Source organism: Gobio gobio, assembly GCF_949357685.1.
Source record: "Gobio gobio genome assembly, chromosome: 24".
Lineage (NCBI taxonomy): Eukaryota > Metazoa > Chordata > Actinopteri > Cypriniformes > Gobionidae > Gobio > Gobio gobio.
In genome coordinates, this window is record NC_137120.1 from 18,486,056 (window position 1) to 18,502,992 (window position 16,937).

General features: G+C 39.0%; 1 protein-coding gene across 5 annotated transcripts in view; it reads left to right on the forward strand.

Moving 5' to 3' along the window:
• mark1 (MAP/microtubule affinity-regulating kinase 1) overlaps window positions 1-16,937 on the forward strand; it is an 83,795-nt gene that overhangs the window by 16,613 nt on the left and 50,245 nt on the right. For all 5 annotated transcript variants that reach the window (XM_079808339.1, XM_079808337.1, XM_079808336.1 and 2 more), the window contains exon 2: window positions 15,629-15,832. In XM_079808339.1, the coding sequence (XP_079664465.1) occupies window positions 15,629-15,832 (204 nt within the window). The remainder of the gene's footprint in view (window positions 1-15,628; window positions 15,833-16,937) is intronic.

The window sequence follows — 16,937 nt, forward strand, 5'->3', positions numbered from 1 at the left end:
ACTACTCGACAGTCAAGCTACGCAGGCTTTTCGAGCATCCTGATTAAGGAACTCGCCCTCAAGGGAGGCCTATTAAGGCCTACTACCTGATAACCAGCCTTTAGGGAGGCCTGGAGAGGCCTGCTACCTGTTTGCAATGCGTGCTAACTGTTTCAGATGGCTGGATCCCAGGAACACCTTAGGGAGGCCTGATGGGGCCTACTACCTTGTTCGAGTCAGGGAGGCCTATTAAGGCCTAGAATTAACAGCAGGCCTTCAGGTAGGCCTGATGAGGCCTACAACCTGCCTCTGAGAGTGACCACAATCTGGGAACTCACCCTCAGGAAAGCCTAGTAAGGTCTTAGAGTTAACAGCAGGCCTTCAGGGAGGCCTGATGAGGCCTACAACCTGCCTCTGGTAGTGATCACAATCTGAGAGCTCACCCTCAGGGAGGCCTAGTAAGGCCTTATACAACTAACAGCGGGCCTTCGGGGAGGCCTGATGAGGCCTACAACCTGATAGCCTCCAGGCTAGCTGTCCTGATGCGCACATCGGTACATACCTCCAGTGAGGCCTGGTTGAGGCCTTCCAACTGATAATGAGCCTTGTTCAAGAGGCCTACTGAGGCCTACAATTGACAGCCGACCTTCAGGAGAGCGTATTTACCCCTTTTTAACCTGATAGCCAGCTAGGCTAGTAGTACCTTGATGCTTAAGCATTGTCACCTGCCTTACTAGAGGCCTGATAAGGCCTACCACTGTCACCGTTTACTCTTGAAAACGGTGCAATCCTTCCTGCTAACTGGGACAGACATATTTGCAAAATGTGGGTTGTAGTAATATTAGACCCTACGGCTCGTTTTCATGGAGGCCTGCTGAGGCCTAACACATGATAGCTGATAGATGATAGACAAACAAACTGACTGCTATTTAAACCAACGACTCTCAATGAGAGGAGGCCTCCGATCTAAGTGGTGTACAACCAAAGGTGACGGTGCCTCAGCAACGCGCCTCCTTCATCCACATACCAACTGACGCCGTAGCGCTCAGTCGTAACAGAGACAAACTAATCCAACCTGCAGTGGCTTAGGGAACCGAAGACACATAGTAACCCTAAGCGGTAGACAAACACTACATTCTATCAGAAAAGTGTGCTACCGCCTAGTAATCCGCAAACATTTCAAAGAAAAGAGCGGCGGCCTAAACACTACTCTCAAATTGAGAGGAGGCCCATCTTCTGATAACCATACGCGGTGGCCTATCTGGCGCCATCTTGACCAACCAGGGAAAGCCAACACACGCTCACATACACAGCCCAGAGAATGGTGCTGTGTTAAAGCCTAACTAAGCAGGGGAAAGACAGTTCTCTCTGATGAATACCCAACTCTATACAGGAACCTGGGGTCTGTAAGAAATACATATTTTTAGTATAACACACAAAAATGACCACTCACCTGCGGCATGCTGAGCGAAGACTCATTGTGCAGTTCTCACCACCATGTTCTACCGCCCTTGAATGCCTGAAAGGGGCGTTCTCACTGAGCAAGTCCGGGCAGGCCATCAGAACATAGTTCTACTCATCATAGGCCCGCCTCAGGCCTGATGTAAGAAGCGCCTGGGTAAAAGTCATAAAAAGACATTAAAAAGGAAAAAGGAGAGGGCTATGATGTAACCGCCCTCAAGGGAAGTGATCCATCACCAACGCCTTCGTTGAGAACGTTTGTCCTGGATCACCTCCCTTAGATCCTTTTTCCCGCGGGAATCCCGTCTCCTCTGTGCCCTGCTCCTCCAAGGAGGGGGAGAGGAGACGCTAGCCCTCTGGTCCTGCCTACGATCCTCAGACCGTGAAGGACCAGGTCCTGCCTGCCTGGGTGGGGGCGCGGATCTCAGCGGTATGCATGTCTTAAATGCTGCTGAGCGCGCCTTCGCCTCCCTGAACTTTCCAACCACCGCCTCCACGGAGGTGCCGAAAAGTTCAGTAGGCGAAACCGGCGAATCGAGGAGAAAACCCTTTTCTTTCTCCCCGATATCAGCCAGGCCCAACCACAGATGCCTCTCCGTAACCACCATAGCCGCCATAGAGCGGCCGATAGCAGCAGCAGTCTGCTTGGTGGCCCGGAGAGACAAATCTGTGGTGCGGCGCAGCTCAGCAACCGCCTCAGGGGACAGCCCGGCCCCCTGGTCGAGATCCTCCAGCAGGTCCGCCTGGTACGCCTGCAACACCGCCATCGTGTGCAGGGTCGCACCAGCCTGACCTGCTGCCGCGTATGCCCTGCCATTCAACCGCGAGGTAGTTTTCAGCGGTTTGGATGGCAGAGATGGAGCTCTCAGTGTCGACACCTGCCCAGAGACGAGATAGTTCGCAAACGTCTCGTCTATGGGAGGCATCGACACATACCCGTGCTTACCCACTCCCTCGACATCAGCGAAGCTTGCCCGCTGATGTCGGTGAATGCGGGCAAAGAACGGGTTCTTCCATGCCGCCTGGACCTCAGTATGCAGGTCCGGGAGGAATGGAAGGCTCATCTGAGGTGCTGGTGTATGACCGGGGAGAAATCGATCGTCGAGCCGTCCACGAGCGACCTCTCCCCCAGCGCGCCGCCAGGGCAGCCTCAGCCTGTCCGTGGCGCGCTCCATAGCATCCAGCAGCTCGGCGTACGCGGGACAGGGTGGCTGAGAGGGTCCAGGCTGGTCCTGGTCGCTATCATCATCCTCCTCAGCCATCTCCTGCCCGTCCCGAAGAGCACCCGCTGCAGATCTCGGCGGAGAACCGTCGTTCTCCACATCGACCTGCAGGTCGCTCTCGTCAGCCGTTTGATCGTCCGAGAGTACCACACCTCTCTCCAGACGACCAGCGAGCTCCATCTGGGAACCCCACGACGTGCGCCGCCGCTCCGCCTCAGCGCGAGCGGGACTCACATCGGCAGCCCCAGATGTTGCGCCCTCTTCCCTCGAGAAGAGGGCCAGACGAGAACGGAGCGTTCTTACTGGGAATTGCTCACAGTTTGCACAGGCAGCTCCCTCGAGAACTGCCTGTGCATGCTCTTCGCCCAGGCAATAAACGCACAGAGAATGTGTGTCTCCCGGTGTCAGAAACCTCTGACACGGGTCGGCACACTTCCTAAAGCTCTGCTTCTTCTCTGTGCGTTTCATCCTTTTCCTTAAAGTAATACCTTACCAGATCCGCAGATACCGCTTCAAATAAACAGTCCCTGAAGACGAAAAAGATGTGTATGTGTTGGCACGGCGCCCTTTTATACTTCCGGGTCGCACGTTGATGACGTCATGGGCTGACGTCGGTCAAAGACTTTGCCGTGATTCGATAGTAGCTTCAGACACCAGTCACGCCGAGGGCGTTCCCCATAGCGTCAGCTAGACGCAGCGAGAGTTCCCTTTCGAAAGGGAATCATAGAATTTGTGTGTGTACAATCTACAAATCGGCCACAATGCTGAAAAAAAGTACACAGCAGTAAAGGGGTGACACTCTAAAACATCAAGAGTGTGATATTGACACTCCACTCACACACACACTTATACACACACACACACACACACACACACACACACACACACACACACACACACACACACACACACACACACACACACACACACACACACACACACACACACACCTATGAAAAACTGAACCTATGAATCTTATTTGGAATTATAAAAAATCAAAGCTTCATCAGAATGATATGAAACTTGATTCGAGCATGCTAAGTGGTCGTAAAAAAAATACTCCCACTTGTGCTCTTCTGTCAAAAATGACACCATAGGAAATTAATGGGAAATCTGCAAAAACACAAATTCACAGAAAAAATCTATATTTCTAACAAAAAAATTATAATCTAAAACTTTATAATAAATAGTCTTTGAGATTTTTTTAATATATATTCAAATCCATCAAAAAAAATAATTAAATGTGTTCAAAACAGAACTAGGGAATTCTCAAGCTTCTCCATAGAGACCTCTAGTGATTACACCCATGGTTGCATGATTTCTTAAATAATTCCAAAAGAGGGCGCTAATCTGCCTTCAAAAAAAGTTATATTGAAGGCCTAGTCTCTATTTTAACATGAAATACTGCAATAATTAAAAAATGTAAAAAAAAAAAAAAAAATCATAATAATAATAATTTTCAATGGCAAAAATAGACCATAATTATTGCATAAATATTAAAAAATGCCATCAAATCATCTCAAAATACAAAATTAAAAAGAAAAAAATATTATTGAAGAAAAATAAATTGCATTGGTTTTACTGGGGTGGAGGAAGTTTAATTTTTAGGTGTCCGGTCACTTATGACCGGGAAGACAACCAATGCAACCCCTAAACGAAGAGCACCAGAGGGTAAATACTGAATTACATAAAAAATGTAGTACTTTCTTACTTTTGCTTAAGTAAAACTTTGAATTACTTTTACTTGAGTAAAAGTATACAGTACTACATTTTTTATGTAAATAAGTATTAAATGATATTCAATATGAAACGTAGTGCAGTAAAAATTACAATATTATGTTTTGGAATGTTGTGAAGTAAAAATTTTCCAAAGAAGAACACTGATAAAGTACATATACTTGAAAAATAAAATTACTTGGAAAGTAAAAATACTTCACTACTGTCCGCCTCTGAAAAAGTTATAGTAACGATTTATATTGTTAGAAAAGTTTCTATTTTGAATAAATGCTGTTCTTTTTAACTTTTTATTCATCAATGAATCAAATCAGCATATTAGAATGATTTCTAAAGGGTCATGTGGCACTGAAATGAACAACACATGCATAACAATTGCTGCAGTAAAATATATTTATTTTACATATTTACTAAATTAGAACGAAATATAAATTATATATTGGAAAATATATCAATATGCAAAACATTTACCAGAAATATTCTGCCCCTTTGCAACCCTCCATGATAAGGAAAAGGAAAAAAATCTAGTTTTAAAAATGTCATATTCTGAAATGAACTTTGACGAGTTTAAGTTTAGTCTAGCTATCAAAAATAATAGCAGGTTAAGGTAATACATTGTTGGGGAGTCACACTACGTGACATTTAACAATCTAAACATTGCCTTGTGATTAAAAAGGTCAAATGATCAGCTATTTTAAGAGAGCTTGACCTTGACACACAGTCATGTGAGTCTGCAGGGGTCATCTCTATGATATAATTTCCTTTTTTAACTGTTCCTCCCCTGCAAGTTGATTGTACCACATTGAATTTGGACAAGTTTTTAATAAGCAGTGAAGTAGTGTTGTTAAAATGTGTATTTTGTTCTAATTAAATTCTTCATTTAACAGAGGCTTTCTTCATTATGATCTGAGTAAAATAATATTAATATTAATTAAGTTCTGCAATCATCAAAATTAATAGTTCTGCAGTCAGATTTCATGTCAACTAAGGTCACATTTTTAAGATAATTTTTTTGAGCAAGTTAGTTAAACTGTTGACATTTTAAAATATACCTGAATAAGAATGGAATCAGAAGTTCAATTAATCGTGTTGAATATGCACAATATGCAATATTTTAATGTTTTTTTTAAAACTGTACTTTCAGATAATACAATATTAATTAAATAAAAGGCCACTTTAGTGTACACTTTCATGACTATGATTGTTAACACACTTTCAAAAACTGCACAGTAATAATGTCACATTAAAAAGACTACTAAAGTACATGTAAATTACTTGATATTAATTTTAACCGTTGTGTGTTGTTTGAAATTAAATTTAAAGGTTATATATTTTAAGTGTTCTAAATTGCAACTTAATCATTACAAATATATAATTATAAATATTTTTAAATACATGACAAACAAGTTTCAATAGAAATTAAGGTATATTTTAGTTTACCATAAATGCTTGTCAGTACATTCAGCTTTAACCATAGTCAATAGAAGTTATTATGAAATTAAATATAAAGATGTACTTAAGTGGGTCAAAAAAATCACAGTTAGGTTTTACTAATTGCATTTAAAATAAATTTAAAGTATAATACATTTTCAATTAATTACACTTAAGTTATTTAATATTTAAAGTATATTACTTTTTGTAATCTTTTTTAATCATAACTATTCAGTTTTGGGCCTGTATAGCCTCCTGAAAGTGCAAAATCTGCCTCTGGGCAGCGTTCAGTATCATGTGTTTGGATCATTCGATACCTCGCTGAGTCACCAGTTACACTGAATGCTGATTGTCAGGGCCTGGATTGGGCTCTCTGCCATTGTGCTCAAAACGCAAGATAATGTGTATCCTAGTTTCGTTTCTTGAGGCTTGAGGAGTGACTTATTCAGTAAACCTCACGGTCTGACTGGTGTTAAAGTAAGGTTTAGGAGTGTTGAAGTTTGTTCCGAGAGAGCAGAGGGAGACACCAGCTCTCTGCTGACTGAAAATTGTCATAGCAGTTATTTTGGTGTGTGTCGGAGCAGCCAGATTGCTCCCTGGCATTAGGTTGTCTTTTTTCAAAGCTCTGCATGTGTGTTCTAACAGTTTCCTTTTGAGAATAAATGGCACACTGTAAACCCTAATGCTCAAATAATGAATTGGTTTGAGTAGAGCCAACTCAAATCAAACAAATTAGTTCAATCAAATGAACTTTTATGAGTATTTAGAATTTTCTTTTTCTTTTGAGTTCACAAAACGGACACATTTGAAGTAATCTGAACTATGTCATTGTTTTGAGTTTTATGAACTTGTTTCTTTTAATTTAGACAAACTTAAATGTAACTGAAACTGGGCTGGGATTTCTATTTCCCAGCATGCTTTGCTATGACACTCAAAAGTAGGGATGCACCGGTTGACCGGCCAAAAATCGGTTTTCTTTGTATTTTTCTGCCGATTTTTCCGGAAGTGCGCCCGTGTGCACATACGCCTATATTGCAATCATTCGCGAACATGTCACTTGTGTGTTACAAACGGAAACTGGAGAACTGAGGGAAGAGACGAGATACGCTGAAGGGAATGAAGAGCCGCTTTCCTGCTCGAGCTGAAATTGCGCGAGCTTACCTCTCCGCGCCCTGCACAAGCGTAGATAGTGAGCGTTTGTTCAGCTCAGCTTCTCACGTGTTGGATCGGATGAGAACGAAACAGACTAACTTTTGACAAAGCCGAAATACTTCTTGTTGTAGCCTAAAGGCCTGTTCACACCGGGACGATTTTCGCACGCGTTTATCGCCGACGTTTAACGCCTCGGGACTAAACAATGGGCGCCAATGTGAGTGTTCACACCGACGCGCAAAACGCCAGGCGTAAAAGCGTCATTTTTAAAAAAAACGCCTCGGGTTCGTTTTTTTATTTTGACGCGGCGCGTAAAAAACTGGCCGACCAATGAGATCGGCGCTTTTGTTCACGTGCCTGGAGCTGCTGAAGTGACAGTAAAACACGACTTGGTGGCGCTCAAGCACAAAACGGTCTTGCCGAGCACACATTGATACGACGAAGAAGTAGTAAGTAGACAAAGAAGAAGATGAACTGCTAATGCTGCTTGCCAGTTAGCAAAAAGTGTGTGAATGGTTTTGTCCATATACATAATATGTCTATGGTTTTGGCAAGCACGTAAATACTGTCTCTCTTCTCCTTCTGTGTGACAAGCGAGTGTCAGAGGGTTAAAGTGCGGCAGCACCATCTTGTGTACCGGGAGCGCATCGACTGAATGTGCACGTTCACTCGGCGCAGCGCCAGTGAAAATCGCTTGGGTGTGAACACTCAAGACGCGCCGAAAAACGGCACGAAAAACGCTGGCGATAAGCGCGCGCGATATTCGTCCCGGTGTGTACAGGCCTTAAAGAAGAACATGCATGCACTTTTGAAATGAAATACTATAAGTTCTGTAGCCTATAGGATGATCATTTTTATTTTCCCTTAAAATTACATTGACTTAATTTGATTTAAAAAGCACCTGCTGTAGCATCTTAGTTTTTTTCGTTGCACTAAACATTATTTGATTTAACATTTTGGAACAATTATATACTTTGGTTTTATTTAATTTCACTGGTAAAGACTTTTTTTCTTTACACTGAATTTAAAAACAAATGCTGATTTAAGTAACATCTTTGTTTGGATTGCAGAATATGCAGTTGTTGCCTTTAATTTCACCTTTCAGCCTTTTAATTTCCAATTCAATTTCCCGTTAATTTCAGATTGCGGACTTGTTTTCATTAGCCAAAGGCCAATTTAGCATGTTAAATACCAAATAAACATCTTGTGCATGTATACTTTCATTCTTTTATTGTGTAAAAAAAAAGAAGCGGAAATCGGTATCGGAATCGGCCAGTTTTCTTGAAAAAAATCGGTACCGGAATCAGCCATGTAAAATCATGATCAGTGCATCACTACTCAAAAGGGAGAGTAAATGGCCAAAGTTTTTAGTGTTAACGTTAAGTGGGAGATTTAGTAGTGTTTAATGTTTTGTTATGCTAGTTCAGAAGAGTTTCTGTTATGTTGTTTTTTTTGTAGGGTTTTCATCATGTGACGAGTTTGAGAACAGATATATGTTAAATGTTTTATATTGCTGTCCTCATTCTGCAAGTGCTATGCTATGCTAATGCTACCAAAACATTGTGTAACCAATTAGCAAGGTGACATTTATTGAATACGCTAGTTAAAGTGAGTCACCACTACTAAAAAATTGAGATTACATGATATTTTTAAGTTAAATGAATGAATGAGGCATTTATACAGCGCTTTCATATGTACTACTGTACACTCAAATCGCTTTGCACCCATGTTAGGGGTCTCTCCTTAACCACCACCAGTGTGCAGCATCCACTTGGATGATGCGACTGCAGCCACAGTACAACGGTGCCAGTGCGCTCACCACATTCCAAGGATAGGTGGAGAGGAGAGAGGGTGATAGAGCCAATTCAATGGATGGGGATTATTAGGAGGCCATGTTTGTTAGGGGCCAATGGAGGGAATTTGGCCAGGACACCGATGTTACACCCCTACTCTTTACGAGAAGTGCCATGGGATTTTTAATGACCACAGAGAGTCAGGACCTCGGTTTAATGTCTTATCCGAAGGACGTAAATGTGTGAATTAGCTTACTCAAATATTTCAAGTTCAGAGAAATTAATATGTATGATTACAAAATAAAAATCAGCAATTTCTGCTTACTTTAACTTTACATTTAAGGTAACTGATTGCTTGTTTAGGGGTGCTTTGACCTTATTTGTTTGTTTGAAAATATAAACAAGCCAAATTCTACACTGTGAACCCAAATAAGTTGGCAAAACTCAAAAAATTTGAGGCACTCAAAAATTGAGGCAAAGTTCAAAAATTCAAAGTTTAAGTAAGCAGACCTAGCAGATTTGGTGACACTTTACAGATTAGGATCCAATTATCACTATGAACTAACTTTTACCTTATTAAAATTAATAGTTAATAAGGTAGTTGTAAAGTTTAGGGATTGGTTAGGATTAAGGGATTTAGAATATGGTCATGCAGAATAAGGCATTAATATGTGCTTTATAAGTACTAATAAACCACCAATATCCTACTAATATGCATGATAATAAGCAACTAGTTAATGGTGAGAATTGAATTGTCACAGAAGATTTCTATTTTGTACTTTCTCTTGCATTTTAATTGCTTTTAACTTGAAATATGTGAGTAAGCTAACTCATACATTTCACTTAACATTATCATGTAATATATCAATGTAAATATTTTTAGTAGTGGAAACTTAGCTTGCTAATTCAGTAAATGCTAACTTGCTAATTGATAAGGGCATAGCACTTGCTGAATGAGTACTGCAATATAGAACATTTAACATACTTGTTCTCAAAATAAGCTCATGCTCCAGTCGTCACCATGATGGTAACCCAAAAAAACATAACTTAAACTCTTCTAAATTAGCATAGCTAAACATTAAACACTTCTAAATTTCCCACTGAACATTAATCTTGCACACAAAAAACATAATAGAACACTTATATAAGGTTAGCATTTAGCATTAAAAAAAAACATAAAACAGGAAATTTTATAGAGAGAACCCAGGAGACCCTTATGATTGTGTGAAAGTCTCATAAAGATAATTTGATCTTTTTATGAGAAAGAAAGGCTGTACAATGTCATATGCTACGACTCCTCGAAAGCTTAATGAATTAAGACTTGAAAAATATATTTAGAAACCTTTATAAAAAATATTAATTAGGATATGTACTCTAATGTGTATTCAAGGTGTAAGGAAAATATGTGTTTTGCTCTACATTATATGGAAACATTTCTTGAAAATGACAAAAAGTTATTCAACTTTTATGAAACTATATGAAACCCACATAAATACAAAAGATTTTGACACAAACAAGATATTTCTATTCTTTCAATAGATTGTTTTTTGGTCAATGACCCAAAAGTTATACTGTATCGACAGCATTTATATCATATCATATATTGACGAAAATAATTTTGTCTTTGAATAGTGTTCATAAAATAAGTCACTGCTAAAAGATACTTTTACAGCTCAAACAATAAATGCTTTTTACTGAATTATTTATTGAAATGTAACAAAATTCTGTTTCACATTTATGTTTTTAAACCCTCCATAATGCTTGTCCATAATGCTATCATTACTATAAACAAGAAAATTAACATTATGCCACAAATGCTGTTGATAAAGCTAAAATTGTATTGAACATGTGACAATCATGCCCTTAAACTAACCTTCATTGTGAGGCAGTAAAGACGGCATATTGACCAGGGTAAATGGATGAGATGTTTATTGGGTTACCTTAATGTCGTTGTGTGCCACGAGGAACAATAGAGGAGACAGTGAAAAAAAGAGCATGAGGGAAGGTCTTTTCTCTAGCGTTAGAGTGACGGACATTGTTCTACTTGTGTTTTATTGTGTTATAAGACACAGGTCATCCTCAGTTCACCAAAGCCACAGGATGTTACTGTACAAATGACTCAGCAGTTATTCACAACAGGCTCTTCCAGTCACTGATTTCTGGACACAGCTTCAGTTCTAGTCAGTTTGGCTTGAAAGTCCTAACATTGTGTTTCTTGTCAAGGTAAAATGTTCACTGTAGTTTTAGTAGTTTGTGTTAGGGATTGGTGAGTTAATGAGTTTGGGTGAGTGGTGTACCAGTTAAAAAATATTTTGTAAATGCGTGTTATAGATCTTATTGTAAATGGTTCATCCATTTATTAAAATTTTTTGACCTTGCAATTTTTTATTAAAACTAGACCGCCCAGTGAAAACGACAGACTTCTAAGACTAATCGTTTAGTGTGCTTACACCAAGCTCATGTTCATCTGCCTCCAATTTAGTGGGTCACGCCCACATCTCAACATCCAATCAACAATCAATACATAGAACCTAGTCCCGTCCTGCATTGTTTCCTTTTTACACTCAGATGTACATCACAATACGGAAGACAAGATCTGCCGCTTCTTCTGTTTCAGCGCAAATTTAAATGTTATATACTGTTGTCATGATTATTGTGATTGTTGTAAAATACAGTCTTCTGTTGCTAAAGCAGGATTTTCTTGATATTAGGGGTGGGTGATATGGCAAAAATATCATATCACGTTTTTTTTCAGGAAAATCACGATTTTATCACGATTCTTTTTCATAATGTTATGCCTGATCGGTGTATATATAGTATATCAAACTAAAAAATGTACTAGCCAATGGCGATCCTATTGCCAAGGTGTGTGTAGAGTTATCATGAAACAAGACTACTCATTTCATATTTTTTTAAAGGGATGAGTTATAAGACACAACTTATTAACAGCATACTTTAAAAGTCAAATTTATTTATATTGCGCTTTTCAGAAAACTCTTTTCAAAGCAGCTTTACAGAAAAAAAACGTGATGTTAATGTTCATCTTAATATCTTCATGCCTTATAGTTTTTTTTTTTGAGAGGGGGTGATAATATAGTTTACATTTTAAAGTACTCTATTGCAGGGGCCTCATCATTTTCATATAGTCTTTGTTAAAGTTCCTCAACCGGTTAAACTTCCCATTATATGGCTAGTTCGTATTTTGATCACTTTCAGGATATAATACAATATGTAAATATTAATGCATTGTAGGTTCCATTCAGCAATAGTGTGGAGTTAGTGGTTTCTGAGGCTTTAAAGGACTAGAATGTGTCTGGAGTCAAGATACTTGAAGAGTTTAGACACACATGCACAATATTTTCAATGCTAAAGATTCAACGTTACCTACTGCACTCTATACTGTACTGTATAAACGATGCATTAATAAAGATGACTTGTTTGTTAGTTATGTCATTATAGTGGTTTTAATATAATTTAATAGTCATTATAGTGGTAAAAAATTACCGGGAAAAAAAAAACTTAATTGTATGTAATTGTTTTTAAAATAAAAGATGTCCACCTGACTGTATACCTTAGTTAAAATTTCACAAAGTGTTTTGTTTTTCAATGAAACTAATACAATCTGTATATTCAAATTTAATTCGCTTTTATTCCGGCATGCAGACTTTTTCAGAGGAAGGAGAGAACTTTTGTGCCTTTGCATCTGATTTGATGTGAGCAGGTCTTGACTTTCCTTAATTCTTATTCATCTTTTTTTGATTATTTTATTGGATGCAGTAAGTCATTATCGGCAAGGCTTTCCCATTCGTATGTAGCGTAAAACCAATCCTATTGTTTCATGACGTTCAAAAAGAGGGCTTTTATGATGGCCAAACCATATCAGATTATATAGCGTAGACAGTGTCAGGTGAATGAAGCTACACTCCTGTGGACCCAGGGCTGCGCTGGTAATGGATTATGTTGTAAGTGCTCTCTGTGGTTTGGGCTGAAGGTCTCAGCTCATTTTCCAATTTATCCAGTAGCTTCTTCATATTTCTGATAGATCTCTGCTGTGGTCAAGCTGAAGTTAACTAGCTCCAATGCTTATTTCGTCATGTTGATGTAATTGTTTGAGCTCAAAGGGCCCTGGAGCAATAACAGAACCAGCGAATTAACAGCCTGAGTCGGCACGAAACAGAAGTTGTGATAGTCTCTTCTTCCCTAATGTGACATATATTCGATTGAAATGGCTTCTCAAACAAGAACAAATGTAGGGCGAGGCTTGATTTTGTCCGTGGGGATTTGATTGGATGGTTGTGGTTTTCTATTGTTGGATCTCATGCGAAATGTTGCTGTCAATTTTGATTTCATGGTGACTTTAAAAAGTCCTGTATATAGTGACACTGATTTAGGGTCATGTTTATGCCATTCAGATGTCTTCACAAAGGATTAATTGTTTTGTGTGTGTGTGTGTGTGTGTGTGTGTATGTGTGTTCAAAAACAACTGGCGGAAGTGCAGCCGAATGAAATGGAATTCAAGAGTCTTGATCAATTCACTTTTAAAAGTTGAAAGATATTGAACTTGATGTGTTATTTTTAAAAACTGCTCATGTCGTGAGACACTGAAAATAAGGAATAACAGCCAAAAACATCTGTCTGACTGTGTACAGATTTCTACAATTTAAAGGATTAGTTCAAAATCGCTGGCTTTTTCAGATTTTGGTTGTCCAAAAGGAATTTAACTTAAAAAAAAACATTACGTAGAAAACTGAATAGGAGTCAAAACATCAATCAAAACCATTTTGAAAATCACAAATATCAACAATGGTATATAAAATAATCAAATTACAATAATCAATACAAATGGATTTTTTTCTACATTTAGTTCTACCTGAACTGAAATTTCTATGAATTTCTGTCTTGACCTGTCTTTTTTGCCTGTGTAGAACTGAAACACCAACTTAAAGCTTAAATCTATCTCTTAACATTTTAACACACTCGCACGCATGTACACACACACTCACACACACACACACACAGCGACTTTCGCAGTTTTCTCCACTGTAGGCTTATAAGCTTAATTAATTTATTGTCATATGCATATATGCGCTTCATGGCCATTACACATCACATAGGCTACCCAACACTTGATTCGTCTTGTTAAACTACTTCACTAAAACGCTCCCACTTGTTACTTGACTTCCCTTCCTTTTGTTTTTAATTTGGTAAACTCTCCAAATTAGTACCTGAAGAAAAAAAAAGTTTTTAACAATCATTATGTTGGAAAATTCTTATCAGAATGATTTCTTCCGCAAGACGCATGTTGTTCTGTTTATTAACCACTAGAGCGCAAAAAGTTACGGACTGCAGCTTTAAGCAATATCTCATGTTTTTCCTTTTTGTTTTATATACTGTCCCCTAGGAGGAGCTCTAGGCATATGTTATCTTTGATCTGTTTTACCTGAAGAGACGCTGGTTTTGAAAACGAAAGTGAAAGAGTGACGCACGTTTGTTACGTTTTACAGTGAAATGAGAGTTCCGTGTCTTTAATAAAATCGACACATTAATTATTTATCTTTCATCCACCCTCAATTAATGACGTTATATTTTATTATTTGGTCCGCCTGACCCGCGGATATACCCAAGATCCGCTCATCACGAACACACTCAAACACATACGCATACACTGCTAAACTTCACTGCGGACAAATCAGCATGATCAAAAACATTGTGATCATATTTTTCCTTTCCGGCGTGATGACGTCATACGCAGTGAAGAATAACAACACAGAAGTTGCGCATTTGAGGTTAAAAAGTATATAAATGTTTTTGTTTTTTTTAGAAAATGACCGACGGTTTGACTAGATGAGACCCTATTCCTCAGCTGGGATCATGCAGAGCCTCTGAAGCTGCATTGAAACTGCAATTTGGACCTTCCACCTTTTGGTTGCCATTGAAGTCCCATTATGTGGAGAATTCACTTCAGAATTCAAATTTCCTGATAATTTACTCACCCCCATGTCATCCAAGTTCATGTCTTTCTTCAGTCGAAAATACATTATGGTTTTTGAGGACCTCCAACGCGTTGAAAAAATTGCAGTTTGAATGCAGCTTCAAAGAGCTCTGCACAATCCCAGCTGAGCAATAGGGTCTTATCTAGCCAAACCATTGGTCATTTTCTAAAAAAAAAAATATTTTTAATACTTTTTACCCTCAAATTCTCGTCTTGTCCTGTCTACGTATCATGTAATACGTAATCACGTTGGAAAGGTCATGCAGCACTTTATTTATGCACCTGATAAGCATCTCATACAGCAGAAAATGGCCTTTCAACAATATTTTCAATCAACCCCTCAACAAATGATTCATTCAACAAAATTCTAAGAATCTATAACCTTCCTGACATAATTTTTGCATTGTGAATACAGCAAAAACAGCCAAAAAGCCATAGATTGTCTGTACCCAATACTGAAGGAGTTAGTTTATAAAAATGACTTTGGTGAGCATAGCCAAAACATAACAAAGTTCAACAAGGAGAGGAACTTGCACACATAATAGTAGATTTCTTACAAAAAATACTTTATTTAGAGAGCAAATACAAAGATGCAAAGCAAATGTTTTTGATTCACATCGTCACCAGTGTCATATCAGACAATAGCACATATATATTGAATTAAAAAATAATATATACATTTATGTTGGATTCACTGACCGTATGTAAACGGATTATGTTTATTGGAGTTTTATTTTGTTATAAGTGCCTGGTTTGCTCAAGTTACAAAAATGGCATGCACATGAAGCCAAATGTAATACCTTTTTTTCCCCACTTTTTTTGCATGTCATTTGAATTTAACACCCTGTCCTTTTCTCTTTCAGCATACGTCTGTCGATGGCTATGCGGACACACCAGCACCCCCCACAAAATCAGCGAGTCGACAGAGTCTCCCGCGCTGTCGGAACTCTGTGGCGTCCATCACGGACGAACAGCCTCACATCGGGAACTACAGACTGCTCAAAACCATCGGCAAAGGGAACTTTGCTAAAGTCAAACTTGCCCGCCATGTTTTAACAGGAAGAGAGGTGAGCGGACCCTTATTTAATGTTACGTATCCTGTAGTAATGCTAACACAATTATTACATATTTGGATTACGGAAATTGGCAAGGTTTCCAGCATTTGAAATTGTCTGGATACTTAATTTTTTGTAGATGTTAGGTAATATTAAGATTAACTGCAGTAGATTGACTAAAATGCTCTATTTTACTGTCATGATGAGTGAATATTGTAGAAAAATTCCACTCTAGAATTAATACAGGTTTGCAAAGCCCCGAAAAATGATGCTGTGGGGAGACAACAACCAATGAAACACAAGACCTGCAACACACTCATTACAGGCACATGAATATTAAAATATGACCATGGAGAGAAAAAAAACTGAGTTGAGGGCACCTTCCTTAAGCATTTAAAAAATCTAATGCTATATGACATCAAACTGCCTAAACAAGGGAGAAACGTGGAAGAACATTTAAAAGGTCTAAGGATATTTTCAATACATTTAAGAGCACTACAGTCTCTGAACAAACGACACACGTCAGTTTAACACCGAAAAATAAAGCAGCTTTTGCCCATTCTTCTTTGAATTGTCAGTCTATTAACGAAATCCGAAATCGCCCCCTAAACACTCAATCACTATTCCCTACGTTATCCACTAATATAGTTCACTTGAAGGAGTGAATGAAAACGAGTGTGTGAAGTCGGACAGCCGTTGAGTGTGCATCGGCTGTACACTCGTTATTGCGGTGCAGTGTGGGATTGAATGAGTGCACTCAATAACGTCCACTATGGTTTCGGACACCACTACAAATGGCTGTCACCTCAAATAATGACCTATTTGAGGGTATAGGTGGTGATTTCGGATTCAGCCATAGGCTGTAATGTGATCTCAGCGGTGTCCAAAAATAAACACCGGTATTCGGTATGAACCGGTATACCGCCCAGCACTATCAGGAGGGTCTGCAGACGTCTACACATACCGTCCGCGTGTAGCCCAATTTTTGTGTCCGCGCACATGTTGAAAAGTGAATGTGGAAGGTAAATGTTGACACGCAAAAAAATTACGTGTATCCGGGAAACTATTTCAGCAGCATTTAAATCACCAACCAACTGTCATGGTTTTTACATGGCAA